The following is a 14,961-nucleotide window of genomic DNA, read 5'->3' as shown; positions in this document are numbered from 1 at the left end:
GGCCTGTACTAGCAACTAGTGGCTACATCTTGCTATTACATAAGAATTTCTTTATTTCTCTTCCTTCCACGCATTGGATTTTATGTAGCTACAATTGCTCTGTTTTTAACTTGAGCACTGTATTAAGATAAAATAATATAAAATATTTTTCTAATATTGTTTTATTTTATATAGAAATAATGGTGTAAAATTTAGAGGTGGATATTGTCTAGTAGCCTACTATGAAATATAGGCTACTACAAAATATTGACGAATACATATTATTTAAACAACAAAACAATTATTTAAACAATATATAGTACATTCATTACAAACAAACATTAAGCTTATTGTTTTTAGTTAGTTTTGCCATCTTGCATATTTACTTTAAATCACCGATGTTATGAGGTGATATTCATGGCTCCAATTTAATCCATTAAAATGCTTAATAGCACATTCAAGTCTTTTGACCTGTTACAATATTTTATTGTCAGTGATTTAGTTTACTGATACAGTTTTTTATGTTTACTTTATGTTAAAAGCTATGAGGATTAAAAAAAAAAAAAAAAAAAAAACGAATCCAGATTAGAAATTCTAATTTAGAATGTTGAGCAACAAGTTCTCAACTATGATGTCACAAAGATTCTTAAATTCTCGTCAGCACAGGCTCTCCACAGAGTTCACTAAACATCAGATTACTTCAGTCAGAGTTTGATCAGTTTGAGCTGAAGTTGGATTGCTGTGATTTTGAGCTAGAGGACATGGAGCACAAAATAAGTGACACAGCTTTTAACGTGTTTGATGAAGTTCGCTTACGGGGCGAACACACTGACGTCATCATCAAGGTTCAGGACACAAATTTTAAAGTGCACAAGATCATCCTTTGTGGCTGCAGCCCTTATTTTAGGTGAGGACAGACACTTTCAAAGTGTTTTATATGTGAATATCATTTTCAGAAAAGTGTTTCATCTTTAAATTTGCTCTACAGGACGCTTTTCTCCACCCAGTGGATCAACACGGAGGAACAATTCTACGATATTCCAGGAATGTCCTCAAACACCATGTCTCTTATTATTCAATACGCATACGCAAGACCAGTCCTCATTACTGAAGAGAACGTGCCAGAGCTCTTAGCAGCTGCTGATCAGTTTTTAATCTCAGATCTTATAGATGCCTGCTGCCAGTTCTTGGAAGCAAACTTATGCCCAGAGAACTGCATTGGCGCCTGCATGTTAACAGAGTGTTTCCCCTCCTGCTCAATGCTCCACCAGAAAGCAAGGCTTTATGTCCTGCAGCACTTTGAGGAGGTGCTGCAAGTATCTGAGGAGTTCCTGGAACTCCCGCTGGGACACCTAGAGGAGATGATTGCTCAGGATGAGCTGAACGTCAAACAGGAGGAAATGGTTTTTGAGGCCATCGTTCGTTGGATTGGACATGCACCTGAAAACAGGAGAAAACACATTGCTGTGCTTCTTTCAAAGGCAAGACAGAGATACAAATTCATCATGTTAATCATAGTTTTGCCTTGTGCATTATGCTTTAACGTTACTGTTTTTTAAACCAAGACTCCAAGACCAAAACCCATTTTATGTTTGTGCATATAGTTAGATTTTTCCCATAATTCATTTACTTTGCTTCAGGTGCGAATGGGGTTGATGTCACCAGACTACTTCATGACTGACATCAGAAACAATGCATTGGTGTTGGAGAGCGAAGCATGTTCGGACATTGTCATCAATGCAATGAAGGTCATTTTTGACCTCCACATGGAGGAACCCGCCAGCTCAGAGCTCGTTAATCAACTGACACGCCCACGTTTGCCCTATGAGATCCTATTGGCCATCGGGGGGTGGAGCATAAGCAATCCCACCAATGAGATTGAGGCATATGATGCGAAGGCAGACTGTTGGGTCAACGTGACTCAAGAGGATGAGCTTCCCAGAGCCTATCATGGCTCGGTGGTCCTGGATGGGTTCGTCTACTGTCTTGGTGGCTTTGACAGTGAGAATTATTTCAGCAGCGTGAGGAAATTCAATCCCATCACTCAAACTTGGCAAGAGGTGAGCATTGTTTCCTGTCCAAGTTTCAGTTAGTTTGATTTTACTACTGTATTAACAGTTGTTGTGACTATAGCTTGTGTAAAGGTTTTGGGAATAAAAGTGCTCGGGCAGTGTTTCAAATACCTATATCTAGATAGCATTTCAGTACATCATGGTGCATTTGAAAAAATGTTGTTTAGGTTGGCAACTCAGATTTTAAACAGCCAAAAATGGCTGTGATGGTACCATGGCATCAGATGGTAAAGTTACTGTACTTTGATATATACACTTTGTTAATATATTTATATGGTATTTAAATGGTACAGTAAGGTACTTGGTAATACCATGGAAAAAAAGGAAAACTATACACATATTTAAAAATGATTAAATTAATCAATTAAAATATGAAATGAAATGAAATGAAATGAAATTAAATTAAATTACAAGTAATAAAAAGGACAAAACACAACAACATTATTCAAACTTTAACTCAAATTTAAAATGGAAATGGAACATAAAAATAAAATAAAAAGTGAATTTAATAATTGATGATAATAATTATAATTCAAAAAAACTGAGACTAATTGTGTCTCAATACTAAAATAACTCTAATTTGGAGTAAATACATGGCTTTTTGAATGACAGTGCTTTTCAAACACGAGCTGCCTAACTAGACAGTATTGCACAGTAATGATGTTTATATAGGCAGCTTGTTTGTTTTGATCGCAGTCATGATATGCAGGAGAAACAACCAGTCAAGTGATTCGTTGATATGTGCATTACACAACAGGTGGCCCCCATGTATGAACGGCGATGTTATGTTAGCGTTGCTGTCCTGGATGGCCTCATTTATGCTATTGGAGGTTTTAATGGATACGGACGACTAAAAACAGCAGAACGCTACGACACAAACACCAACCAGTGGACAATGATGGCATCCATGACTGAACGGAGGAGTGACGCCAGCGCCACCTCACTGCAGGGCAAGGTAAGCACCTTTACTCATGACTCCACACTCTACTGTTTAGAATAAGTATTGCTGAAGACATCTCGGACTCTGTCAGAGTGTCATACTGTATTTGTGTGTGTTTGGCAGGTTTATATCTGTGGTGGTTTTACTGGGGTCGAGTGTCTCTTCTCAGCTGAGAGCTTTGACCCCGAAACCAACCAGTGGAGCCTCATCGCTCCCATGAGAAGCCGCCGCAGTGGTGTTGGTGTGATCACTTATGGAAATTTAATTTATGCTGTGAGTACCACTGTTATTTTTGTATCAGTGATGTACTATTATAATTTTTCATATTTGTTTTTTAATTGTTTTAAATTTTAAATTTTCTTTTCTCATTTTACTGTTTTTTTTTTTTTTTGCCTTATTTTTATTATTTTTATTTTTAAATATGTATATTAAGTTTTAATTTTTAGTTTAAGTTTTAGCTACTTTATTACTTCGCTTAAATAAAAAAAAATGTTGCCTTTACAGTTAGCTGAAATAATTTGTATTTAATTTTTTCTAGTAAATGTTTATTTTGTTTCAAGTATTGTTTTGTTATGGGATTAACTTTAGTTTATAATAACACATACAGATACATACATAACAAATAATACATTATGCACATACAGAAATATGAAAATACAAAATATGGTGTTTTTTTTAATTAAATGAAAATGTTAATTTTTTTCTGGTTTCAGTTTTGTGTTTCATTAGTTTAATTATTATTTTTAGTTTTGTTAGTTTTTATTAACTCTGAGTATTATACATACAAACAAAACATGGTGTTTTAAACTTTTGCTTTTGCAACAAACTGAAATAAAAGTATATTATGGTTTTAATTCTAGTAAAGTTCTAGTCTAATTCAGTTTGGTTTAGTTTAGTCATAATAACACTGGTGAGTATTATACATGTGTACAAAAATACAAAATATGGTGTTTTAAGGTGCCACAATGATTGACTGTACAAATATGGATACTAAGATATGCATGCATGGGTGCATTTAAAATAAAATATTTTAGATTTAACATTTTATATTTACAGATAAATGCACATTTCTGTTTCAAGGTTGGTGGTTTTGATGGTGCCGCTCGTTTGCGAAGTGCCGAGGCCTACAACCCTCTTAATGACAGCTGGCATGATATACGGTCCATGATTAACCCACGCAGCAACTTCGGCATTGAGGTGACATTTAATGTGATTCTGCTGAAATAGCAGTTTTTGAAGTTTCTCATTGATACATATAGTTATTTGATTGGCTAAACTTTAGGTGGTGGATGATCAGCTGGTTGTTGTCGGGGGGTTTAATGGAGTCGGCACCTGCCGGGATGTGGAGTGTTACGACCGGATGACGAATGAATGGTAAGGTTCACAAACACTACAGCTCATTAATCATTTCACACTGCATGATGTTAGGCCTACAAGTTAATTATGACCTAATTGTTCCAAAAAGAAAGAAATTGTTCATAAGTTGAATTTTTTAAATGGAGAGTTTTGATTGTTATTGAATGCCCATTTTTCCATCATAATGTGATGCATTTCTGAGACAAATGGGATGTTAAATCAGAAATAAACTGACAGGAGTTGAATTTATCTGAGTAGAATTGATTGGCTTTTGAAAAGTGTCTTTATGCAACTTTATCTACCCTTTTCTGCAAAGGGATGAAGTCTGCAGCATGAGCATTTCCCGCAGTGCTGTAAGCTGCTGTGTGATATCCGGGTTACCTGATGTCACACAGTATGTGGTGGATCGAGACTCTTTAGAGACATCGGATGAGGAGTCTGACAGTGACTGATCGACCTCCAGTGGATATCTGACATTCGAATGAGAATGACCACTGAAACATCACAGCAGATGCTATATGATATAAGTAAATGCAGTTTAAAAAAAAAAAAAAAAAAAAAAACGTGTTGGATTGTGCACTTTAAACTTGAGGAATCGTTTCTTCATTGGAAAAGATTTGGAGAAATGTAGCATTCCATCAGTTGCTCACCAACAGATCCTGTGCAGTGAATGGGTGCCGTCAGAATGAGAATAACAAATCACAATAATCCACAAGTAAACCACACCATTCCAGTCCATCAGTTAATGTCTTGTGTGTTTGTAAGAAATAAATCCATCAAGGATTCTGGCCTAAATGCTGATTGCATGATCCACAATAACGCTTCCTCTGACGGCACCCATTCACTGCAGAGGATCCATTGGTGAGCAAGTCATGTAAAGCTAAATTTTTCCAACTCTGTTTCGATGAAGAGACAAACTCGTCAACATCTCGGATAGCCTGAGGGTGAGTACATATGTTCACAATTGTTATTTTTTGAACGCACATATTTTTTACAATCAGGGATGCTGTAGTTAAGTGGTTAAAGATCAGAGTTGATCTTCAAAACCGGCAATGGGGTATTTAAAAAAAATGCATGCAAGAAGTGAAAGAGCAAAAATATAACAACAAATGTCTTGTTTACCAAGTAAACAGTTCTTTCTAAAAGCTTTCTCTTAAAGTCTCTTAAAGGTTTCTTTAATAGGATTTTAAATTGACTAGTTTCTAATATTTTATCTCTTGGAATTACAAGAAAAATGTCAAGAGTTGTGAAATAAAAAGTTGCAGTTTTTAATTAATAAATACTTTTTTTATTCATGCGGTTTATAAACAGGCTTCCATGGGAAATCTTCCATTGTTTATATCTGTCAGTATTTTCTGTTTCTGTATAGTGGACTGAATATGTTATTAGGTGGAAAATATGTGCTGACATTCACTATATCATTTAACAAAAGTGTGGTACTGAATATCGGTATTAAATGTGAATTTTGGGTCTGACAGATTTCTTGCACGATATTTTGCCTAAATATATTTTGCAGCCTCTTTCTTGACTTCTGGAAATGTCTTAAAAAGGGCTCATTTCATTTAGTGATCTATAAAATACTGCAGAAATTGTAATGCGTGACATTTCTCCACTCTTCACTACAGTGTCGATTTACTTTAACCACTTACAGCATTTGAAACCAAACACACCTGTCAGAGAAAAATAACATTACTTTAGAGCAGATTTTTGCTGTTTTAACTGATATAAGTCCAGAGTTTTATATAAAATATGGCACTGATACCAAAAACATGGTGTGGGTGATCATTTATTCATTTTTCTTTGAATAAATAACATTAATAAAATGTATCAGTAAGACTTGCCATCTATCCTACATTTTTGATTCCCTGTCAGTCATACAACATATTAGATGGTTTAATATATCAGATTCAATTAACATCATTTAATTACTGACACAAAGTGTAAAGCTGTTTATTCTCCACTAAAGGATTTACAACAGTGTAAAGAAATTTAAAAACCAAGTAGCATTTAAACTGAAATTATAATTCATAGGATCTGAATGCCCAAAACAACAAATGCCCCGTATCCATGTGAAGCAGATTAAACATAAAATCACAAATAATACCAGAATAAATCAACAATCAAAACTTATATATACATATTCAACAACTCGATCTGCATTAGAAAATCAACGCTGTCTGTAATCTGTAATATCACACTGTGAAAAATCACTTGAGCTGAGCACTTCACCACCAAAGTGAGCAAGAGACGCTATTCTACTGATTATGAAACATGCAACGCTTAATTCAACCACTAAAGCAAATACTCGGACAGAACTGACACTGCCACATCAACAAAGACAATGTGAGGATGCATTTTAAAAGCCAATGGCACGAAAATGCATCTAAACAGACAGCAGAAATAAAGTGCACTCACAAAATCCTGGTATTCTACAGCACATAAACACACTTTTAACATTTATCATGCATGACAATGCCAGTGACAACACTGAGGTGAACATTAGAAAGAGAACAGCTCTATGGGGTCTCACATGCCACACACACAAGTACAAACAACGGTGTACGGGAAAGATTTCCTCATGGTGAAGTAAAGGGATAGAGAAATGCCTTTATCCATATTAATATTCTATATACTTCTGTTTTCCCAAATGCAATGCAAGTTGCATTTGAACTTTCCAAGAAATGGTTTATATTTGAGCTAGTATCAATACAGAAATGTTCAACCAGATTGTCACACATATACGATACGGTAAGAAATTAAACTAGATAGGATGCCACAGTATTTTTCTTGGACACATCACTTGAGGTCGCCGCCATCACCCTGGATGGTCTTCTTGATACGCAGCAACATTGTGGTCTGCCACTGGTCAAGACGGGAGATCGAATCAAACTCCTTCACCTGGAGAATTAAACATATGATTTATAGATGGCGCGCCAAAATGAAAAAAAAAAAAAAAAGAGTTAAATATACAAAATATTCTACAAATCACACAGTGATTTAAAAACATAAATAAATAAAAAATAAAAATTAATTATTTGAATCAAATAAAATAAATCAATTATTAAAAACTTGAATATATTAATTTAAAATTTAAACTAATTTTACTATTTTTATTTTAGCTCATTTTAATTTATTTTTATTTTAACTTGATGTACTAAACTAAAAATATAAACTAAAATTAATTAAAAAAGTAACTAAAAATTTCAATGAAAAGAGAAAATTATATATATATATATATATATATATATATATATATATATATATATATATATATATATATATATTATATATAGATAACTATTTTTAAAAGTTTTCTTTTTTTTTAAATATATGTATAGACTTTCAGAAAAAGCCAAGAAAAAAAATTTTCCGCTAAATTTAAACTATTATGTAAGCCAAAATTAAACACAACAGCAACAATGTAAAAAGTAACACAAAAATATCAGTATCACCCAACATTAATGTACTAAATAAATTTGTATAAAAGGTATAAACAAAATAATCATTTTTGTAATTAGACTTTTGATTCAAAACCTCATAGCTACTGCGATATAACCTGTGACAATTAACCCCAGTCACTCTTATACAGTCTAATCATGCAAAGCACCGTTCATTTAAGCCTTTATAAACTTACGGCTTCAGTGAACGCCTCATTGTTCTGCTCCTCATGAGCCTCCAGTAGTTTCTGTAAGGAAAGACAAAACCATCAATGCAAATGCTGCTAAATGTAACAACCACATTACTGCACTCGGTATGCACTGCTCAATTTAGTATGCATACTGACTAAATGTCTTATTATATTATTTATGTTTACCATTGCTAATGAAATTAGACAAATGCACTTACTTTCAACAGCTTACACTCTCTTGAATCAGAGAATGCCGGAAACATCCCTTCATACTTTTCAATGGCAAGCTGAAAGAAATCAAACAGAATATTTATAGGTTAGGAGAAACTACTGAATTCATCACGGCTGCACATTTCTACAATGCAACTGGCCAATGAAAATCTTTGCTGCATTAACGCCACTAGGTGTCAGTGCAAGACAAGACAAACCAGCTAAAACTACCCAGTGCTCTTTTAAAAACAAGAAACTATAACAATGTTTTAATTAAATTAATAGCCTACAAATAGATAACAAGTTAAAAAGACTGACCTTTGCGTTTAATTCATCCACTATGAAGTGGCAGAGAGCTGCTTTCCAGAAGTACTCTTTGGCGTTGTATTTCAGCAGAGGGTTGTCCATCGTGCTGGTTGCAACCTGAATGTGAAAAGACCTTTAACTTTCTTTCCCTCTGTGCTCATTTACAGAGAGAAGATATGATTAGATGTACAGTGCAAACATGAAGGTGCGCTGGAAAGCATGCTGAAATCTTTTGCGAACCGCCCTTATTTTTCATACGAGTCTGCTCCAATAATGTTACATGCTCCATAAATGTCAAACAAACTTTCTTGCTAATAATACAGTTTTGCTTCCTCCTGGCTGGTGCACTCAAAGACAAAAATATTTATTTGACATGAATTTCTCATTCTACAGTAGGGTTAAAACTCTTGATCTTTTGGTTAATAAGCCACTTCATTACCTGTAGCTGGTCTGCAGACATTCGACTTCTCGTTCTCAATCTCATTTCCCTCCAAAATCTAAACGAACTCCAAAACACATGGAACCCCTAATCTATGGAGTAAACTCTAATAGAACCTCAAATAAATCTAATCAATTTAAAAGGAAACTAAATTATACATTAAAAAAATAATATTATTAATATGTAAAAAAATTATTTGGAAAATACTTTGTTTCTGCTACATTACATTATTGCATTTTCATTTCTACTCACTATAGTATTGTATGGATTATTTATTTTATTTTATTTTATTTTATTTTATTTTATTTTATTTTATTTTATTTTATTTTACAGGGCTATTAAAGCAACCTAAACCATTATTATTTTTTTTTTTTATTATTATTTTTTTTTGTTAAATGAACTTTATCTGAAATAAAATGTAATACAAATTTTATTTCAACTAACTGCAAGGAAATGTTTGGCTTTAGTTTAACTTGATGTACTAAAATAACTACATTTAAAACTAAATATAAAATTAATTTTAAAAAATGACAAAAACGCTAAAAGTTTACCAAAAAATTTGATGAAAAGATAAAAATAAAAACTAATTCAAATTATTGAAGTGATTCAAAAATACTACAATAACACTCAATAATAATAATAATAATGTATTTATTTATTTACATTTTTAATAGAAACAAATAAGTAATAATTAAAGCTAACCTGCTCAAAGATCTCGATGGCTTTGGGATACTGCTCGAGCTGAGCGCTGTACGAGCCCACCTTCAGCAGACACTTATTAGCAGAGCTTAACGAGAACACATAAAGCAATACAGATGAGCATCTACAACCCACAATAAAAGGAAATGGAAGATAATTACAAATACAAAATTTGGATTTACACAGACAAACCTGTTTGACTCTTCGCCTTTGTAATAGTCTGCGGCCTGCTCGTAATGGGCGATGGCCTAAAACAACATCACAGCCCAGTTACAGTGACATCCAATAGCATTTCTGGGAAAACGATGCATGAGAAAGCATCTAATAGATGCTTAAAGGCAAACAGCACCTTTTCGATATCCACTAGCTCGGATTCATAGATCTCTGCAATAGTCATGTGATGCTTTGCAGCGATCGTGAACCTTCCCTGTCAATCACACACACAAATGAGAGATTAAATGTTATGTAACATTTGCATGTTCAGTAAACAGGCACATTCAGGTTAACAAACCATATTGCATAATATGCATTAATTTTATGCATCAATATGTATACATGAAAGCAAAATCCTAGTCTCTTACCATGTCTGTATAAATATCGATGGCTGCGTTTAAACAGTTGATAGCCTCTGTGTGATTCATTCAAACAGAAGGGAACACAATATCAGCAGTGAGTCAAACGTAATGCTTACTAAACAGCTCTTCAGGAGCTCATCTTCACTCATAATCTCATTCAATCAATTATTAAATCAAGCAACAAAACTTAATCCAAGGAATTCACATTCTGGTGTCAATGTAGTACAGATATTTTATTTTATTTTAGTATTATTGTGATAATTCATGCATGCACATATTATCACAACGATACTACAAACACATTCTATAAATATGTTTTCTTTTTACTTTTTAGTTATTTTAGTTTTAATTTTTTTGTTATTTGTTTTTAGTCATATTTCTTTATTTTTGTTTTTTTATCTATTTTTTATATATATAATTATTTTTAATTTAATTTTAATCTAAATCTATTTATATAGTATTTATTAATTTGTATTTCAATGAGTTATTTTAGTACTTCAACATTGTAAAATTGTGACAATTTTTGAATTTTTAAATATTTAAATGTTTATTGGAGTTTTTTTTATTTTTTTTATTTTTTTATATTTTTTTTAATTTTTTATTTTTTTTGCTTTTAAAATGCTTCATGTTTTCCCTACTGTTTTGTAATTGTGAAATTTAGTAGCAAATAAATAAATAAATAAAACATATTGCATTTAATGTTTATTTTATTTCAAGGAACAAAAATGTTTTTTTTTTTTTATTTTTTTTTTTTTTTTTTTAGTTAACAATAATTACCCTGATCAAAACACACAATTTATCACATTGATATTGTTTTTTTTTTTTTTTTTTTTTTTTTTTTTGTTTTTTTAGCAGCGATTAAAGAAACTCTCTCACCTTGAGGATCTGCCTTCTTATAAGCATTTCCAGCATGCAGGACAGCCGTTAAATGAAAAGGGGCGTAACGAAGACTGGTGGCTGAGTCCAGTTTGTTCTGCATCTGCATGTGAAGTCTTGCAGCTTGGCAGAAAGCACTGCCTGCAGCTACAGCAGCAAAACACATCAATCTTTAGATCAATGACAATAATGACACAGAGGCAGAGTGAATGCTTAAAATAGATTAAATACAAATCAACGCACAATGATGACAATAAAAGTGTAATGCAGTTAGATCACTTAAAATAAAAGTGAGACATTTGAGCTTAAAGTTGACTGTTTTTTACTTTGAATGTGGCTTTTTGATGATTTTATTGTGGCTTTTAAATGGATTTATTATGTAATTTGAATTAGATTAATAATTATTTAGTTTTAAATGAAGTATTCTAGCGTCCTTATGCATACCACTCAGTTTTGGCCATCTGTTTATAAGACGAATGTTGGCAGCTCTGGCATACATTTGACAGTGCTCTTATTTACAGAGGCCACAATCTCATGATCAAGCTGGAAGAAAGAGAGCCGGGCTCCTCAACCTTACTGATTTGCATGTACTTGTAAAACCTGTGTAAGTTTTACAGGTAGTGGTGTGGCAGCACACGCTTGTTTGGAGCAGACACAGACAGCACTCCCTCAGATTGCTGCAGTGTTCTTACTGCTTCTCGCTAACAAGGTTGTGTGGTCAGAGAGCCCGTCTCAAGGTCTTCCTCGTCCTGTTTATCCCCGTTGATGATGTAATGAAGCACAGCGCAGCAGCAGAATCAGCTGTGTTGAGATGATATAAGTGTGGGGTGCAATAATTGTTAGAACAGTAAGTTTGAACAAGAAGCTTTGCAGTTGTTTGACTTGTACATGTCTGTATTTATTGTGATGCTAACATTTATACAATTCTTTTGTAATCATTTAGAACAGTTTTCTTCTTGTTGTCAGTAAATAAAATATAAATATTTGATCTATTCATGTATTAATTGCTTGACTGAAAAAACTGATGTATCACATCAACGGCATTAGTATATATCATGTATAGCTATGTGACGACAGAAAATACATTTTGTTTCTTTTACTAAAATGTAATTTTAAGGAAAACAAAATTATATAATTATTGGTGTGGCATTTATCATTATTATTGCAATGTACGTGTTGGGGTGAGGCATTTAGATGCAATTCTTATGGGGTAATGTTAATTTTTTGAGTAGTAATACTTACATTTTTTAGGAGTATAAAAACAACAATCTTCTCCAAAGGTGAGATCGTCAAGCAGCAGATGTTCGATGTTTGTTGAGTGTAAGATATTGCAGAGGAGTCATTCTGACCAAAGGTGAGAAACGAGTACTGTTCGGGACTGTTGAGATATTAGTGATTGCTTATGTGAGGTGGTGAGTGGACCTGTAGTGGGACCTGTCCCTTTTTATTATTATTGCCAACAAACTATTACATAAAAGATCATGGTAAGACGGTTGTATCTAACAATAACAATCATAACGCCAAAAACAGTAAATAAAAAAATAACGTGTTCATCAGATTAAGATACTTATACAAGAAAAAAAATTCACCATAAATAATTGAAAAAATATTCGAGATAACGATTTTGGGTTTTCTAATTCTATAAAAAAAAATCAACATTAGTGGAGTTAAAAATATAAAAACTTTAAATTAACAGTATTGGCTTATACTACAATCGTCATTATCAAGATCCAAATACATTCATTAAACCTTCACTCATATCTTTTAAGTTTTTTACGGCTCGTTTTAACTTTGTAGGTCACATGATCAACATAGCGGATGATGAATATCCAAATCGCATTAATGGCTTCATACACAATACGCATTCAGGCTGTAAAGTAGTACTCTACTTTATCGCTCGTTAATTAGGTCCTTATTGAAATTAAGTGCCTAATTAAAGGGTATGCAGGTTTTTCGAAGGCAGCGCCGACAAAATCTCGTTTTGACATCTCGCGTGGTTCTGTGTGATTTGGACAACTTCAAGTTACGCCTCTTTCGTCAAGTTACGCCCACTTCAAGTTACGCCCCTGTCTTGCAGTCTGCGCGCGCTCTTCAGGGAGAAACTGCGACACCATTTGGTTGAAAGCGTAGCCACGCCCTCTTATTATCATACACGCAGCGAGAAACGCATGAAAATTAATAAATACAGAAATATTTCAATTACGAAAACGTATATAGGCTATAAAGTACGTTAATATAATAGTTAAAATATATAATATATAAATTAACAAATAAAAAAATAAACAAATGGGTAAAAAGACGTATTTGGAAAGCAATGTATTATTATAACATGAATTTTCTAAATTAAATGGCATTTAAATGTAGTTTAGTAAAGTAAACTAAACAAACAAAGAAACAAATAATATTAATAATAATCTTTACTCGATGTTCTCGGCTATGCGCATGTACGGAAGTGGCGTCATATTAGCGCCAAACTTGAAGCCTGATCAAACGTCACTCACTGAGAATGTAAACAAACGGTGGCTGTAGTAAGTATTTCTGTTAGTTAGATCGGTTGTAATATATTTCTTAAATAAAATATGTTTTCATTTCTCTCAGTTAATTTCATGTTAATTCTTCTAACGTTAATTCGAGCCGTTGTAAAGTAAGTGACAGCAGTAGTCGTATTCTGTATCTGCTTCATTAATTTGGCTCATTCTAGCACGGATTTCACTGATATATAGATTTATTTTAGTCTCCTAATTGTTATATTATTAGAATATTACACAGTATAATATAACTCATGTTAGGTTTTTATAATAAACCAACAAACCGCTATTTTAAGAGGCGTGTGCGCAGTTATTCAAGCAGTAATCATTCTTTCTTTTTTCTGATTATTATTAACAATTATTAGCAATTATTAACAGAGCCTACAATATTCGTAGTATCCAATGCCAGAATTTCTAGGAAACATACAGTATGAGTAAATATATAAATAATTTTGTATTTAAGAAATGATAATCTATTACTGATTTCTTTTTGTTTGTTACACTGACATGTGCCTTCAGAGTTTCTGTGAGTCTTAAAAAAAAAGGCTTATTTTGCACTTCCACAAATTAAGGCCTTGAAAGTCTTAAATCAGAGCAGAAAGCCTTTAATTCAAAAAGACACGGAATTAAATTTTGCATGCAGGTTAAAATCGTCTTGAGTATTTGTGTTTTCAGGTTCAAATATTTAAACAAATATCTTCAAACAAGATACATTAACGATTGCAAATGTAAAATGAAGTCTTGCAAAACTGAACCAAATTATTTGTTGTTTTTGTTTAAGCCAAAAACAAAACAGGGAATGAAAACTGGTTTTCATTTGATTGAAGTAGATTTTTCTAATTGCTAAATATTTCTTCTTGATTTAATCATGAAATCACTTTATTTTGAACTATCTATCTATCTAGAAAATTAATGGAGATCTATTGGAAGCTGTATTTTTAAACTTTGAAGGTTTGCTAATACAAGACATTTATTTTTAGAGACCATATTGATTTGTTGTTTCATTCAATTATTATTATTTTTTTTTACTTTGTCTTAAAAAAGGTCTTTAAAATGTCTTAAATCTACCTTCATAAAACAGAAAACCTGTCCCACTGTGATATTTTCACATTTCCTGTTATGTTTAAACATTTGTTATTGACCTGTTAAATACATGTCTTAAAATATTCTTGTGATTTGGATTTGTTCCTCCTCCTATGTTGAGAAGATCAAAGTGTTTGAGCAGTACCTCACATCTCAGATTGATCTTTATGATAAGGTATCAGAATTCATAGCATGGTTTTTCCTAATTCCTCTCATTTAAAAACAAAACATTCTTCTCTGATTTTTTTTTCATCTCTCAGGATGAGATTG

At 32.7% G+C, this 14,961-nt stretch overlaps 2 protein-coding genes across 2 annotated transcripts; one reads left to right on the top strand and one right to left on the bottom strand.

Moving 5' to 3' along the window:
* The first annotated feature begins 633 nt into the window (after window positions 1-633).
* On the top strand, window positions 634-4,902 carry LOC109069322 (kelch-like protein 10). Its single transcript, XM_042743165.1, has 8 exons — window positions 634-886; window positions 968-1,460; window positions 1,620-2,039; window positions 2,809-3,006; window positions 3,115-3,264; window positions 4,072-4,188; window positions 4,274-4,365; window positions 4,664-4,902. The coding sequence occupies exons 1-8, from the start codon at window positions 741-743 to the stop codon at window positions 4,797-4,799; spliced, it is 1,752 nt and encodes a 583-aa protein (XP_042599099.1). The 5' UTR covers window positions 634-740; the 3' UTR covers window positions 4,800-4,902.
* Window positions 4,903-6,117: 1,215 nt separating this feature from the next.
* Window positions 6,118-11,261, bottom strand: LOC109069324 (beta-soluble NSF attachment protein-like). Its single transcript, XM_042743166.1, has 9 exons — window positions 11,081-11,261; window positions 10,211-10,257; window positions 9,979-10,056; window positions 9,822-9,877; window positions 9,633-9,717; window positions 8,504-8,608; window positions 8,194-8,262; window positions 7,982-8,032; window positions 6,118-7,245 (listed from the first exon to the last, which is right to left on the bottom strand). Exons 1-9 carry the CDS (start codon window positions 11,244-11,246, stop codon window positions 7,144-7,146), a joined length of 759 nt encoding a protein of 252 aa, XP_042599100.1. The 5' UTR covers window positions 11,247-11,261; the 3' UTR covers window positions 6,118-7,143.
* Window positions 11,262-14,961: the final 3,700 nt, after the last annotated feature.

The sequence above is a fragment of the Cyprinus carpio genome, chromosome B17 (genome assembly GCF_018340385.1).
Source record: "Cyprinus carpio isolate SPL01 chromosome B17, ASM1834038v1, whole genome shotgun sequence".
Classification (NCBI taxonomy): domain Eukaryota; kingdom Metazoa; phylum Chordata; class Actinopteri; order Cypriniformes; family Cyprinidae; genus Cyprinus; species Cyprinus carpio.
This window is presented reverse-complemented; position numbering and strand designations above follow the sequence as displayed.

Bases quoted from the DNA above. Each gene is read 5' to 3' on its own strand.
- LOC109069322 (XM_042743165.1), top strand. From the start codon at position 741: ATGGAGCACAAAATAAGTGACACAGCTTTTAACGTGTTTGATGAAGTT. The intron at 2,040-2,808 runs GTGAGCATTGTT...ATTACACAACAG, and splicing joins TCACTCAAACTTGGCAAGAG to GTGGCCCCCATGTATGAACG. The intron at 3,007-3,114 runs GTAAGCACCTTT...TGTGTTTGGCAG, and splicing joins CCACCTCACTGCAGGGCAAG to GTTTATATCTGTGGTGGTTT.
- LOC109069324 (XM_042743166.1), bottom strand. From the start codon at position 11,246: ATGTGTTTTGCTGCTGTAGCTGCAGGCAGTGCTTTCTGCCAAGCTGCA. The intron at 9,718-9,821 runs GTTTGTCTGTGT...GTTCTCGTTAAG, and splicing joins AAAGGCGAAGAGTCAAACAG to CTCTGCTAATAAGTGTCTGC. The intron at 7,246-7,981 runs GTAAGTTTATAA...TTAATTCTCCAG, and splicing joins ATGAGGCGTTCACTGAAGCC to GTGAAGGAGTTTGATTCGAT.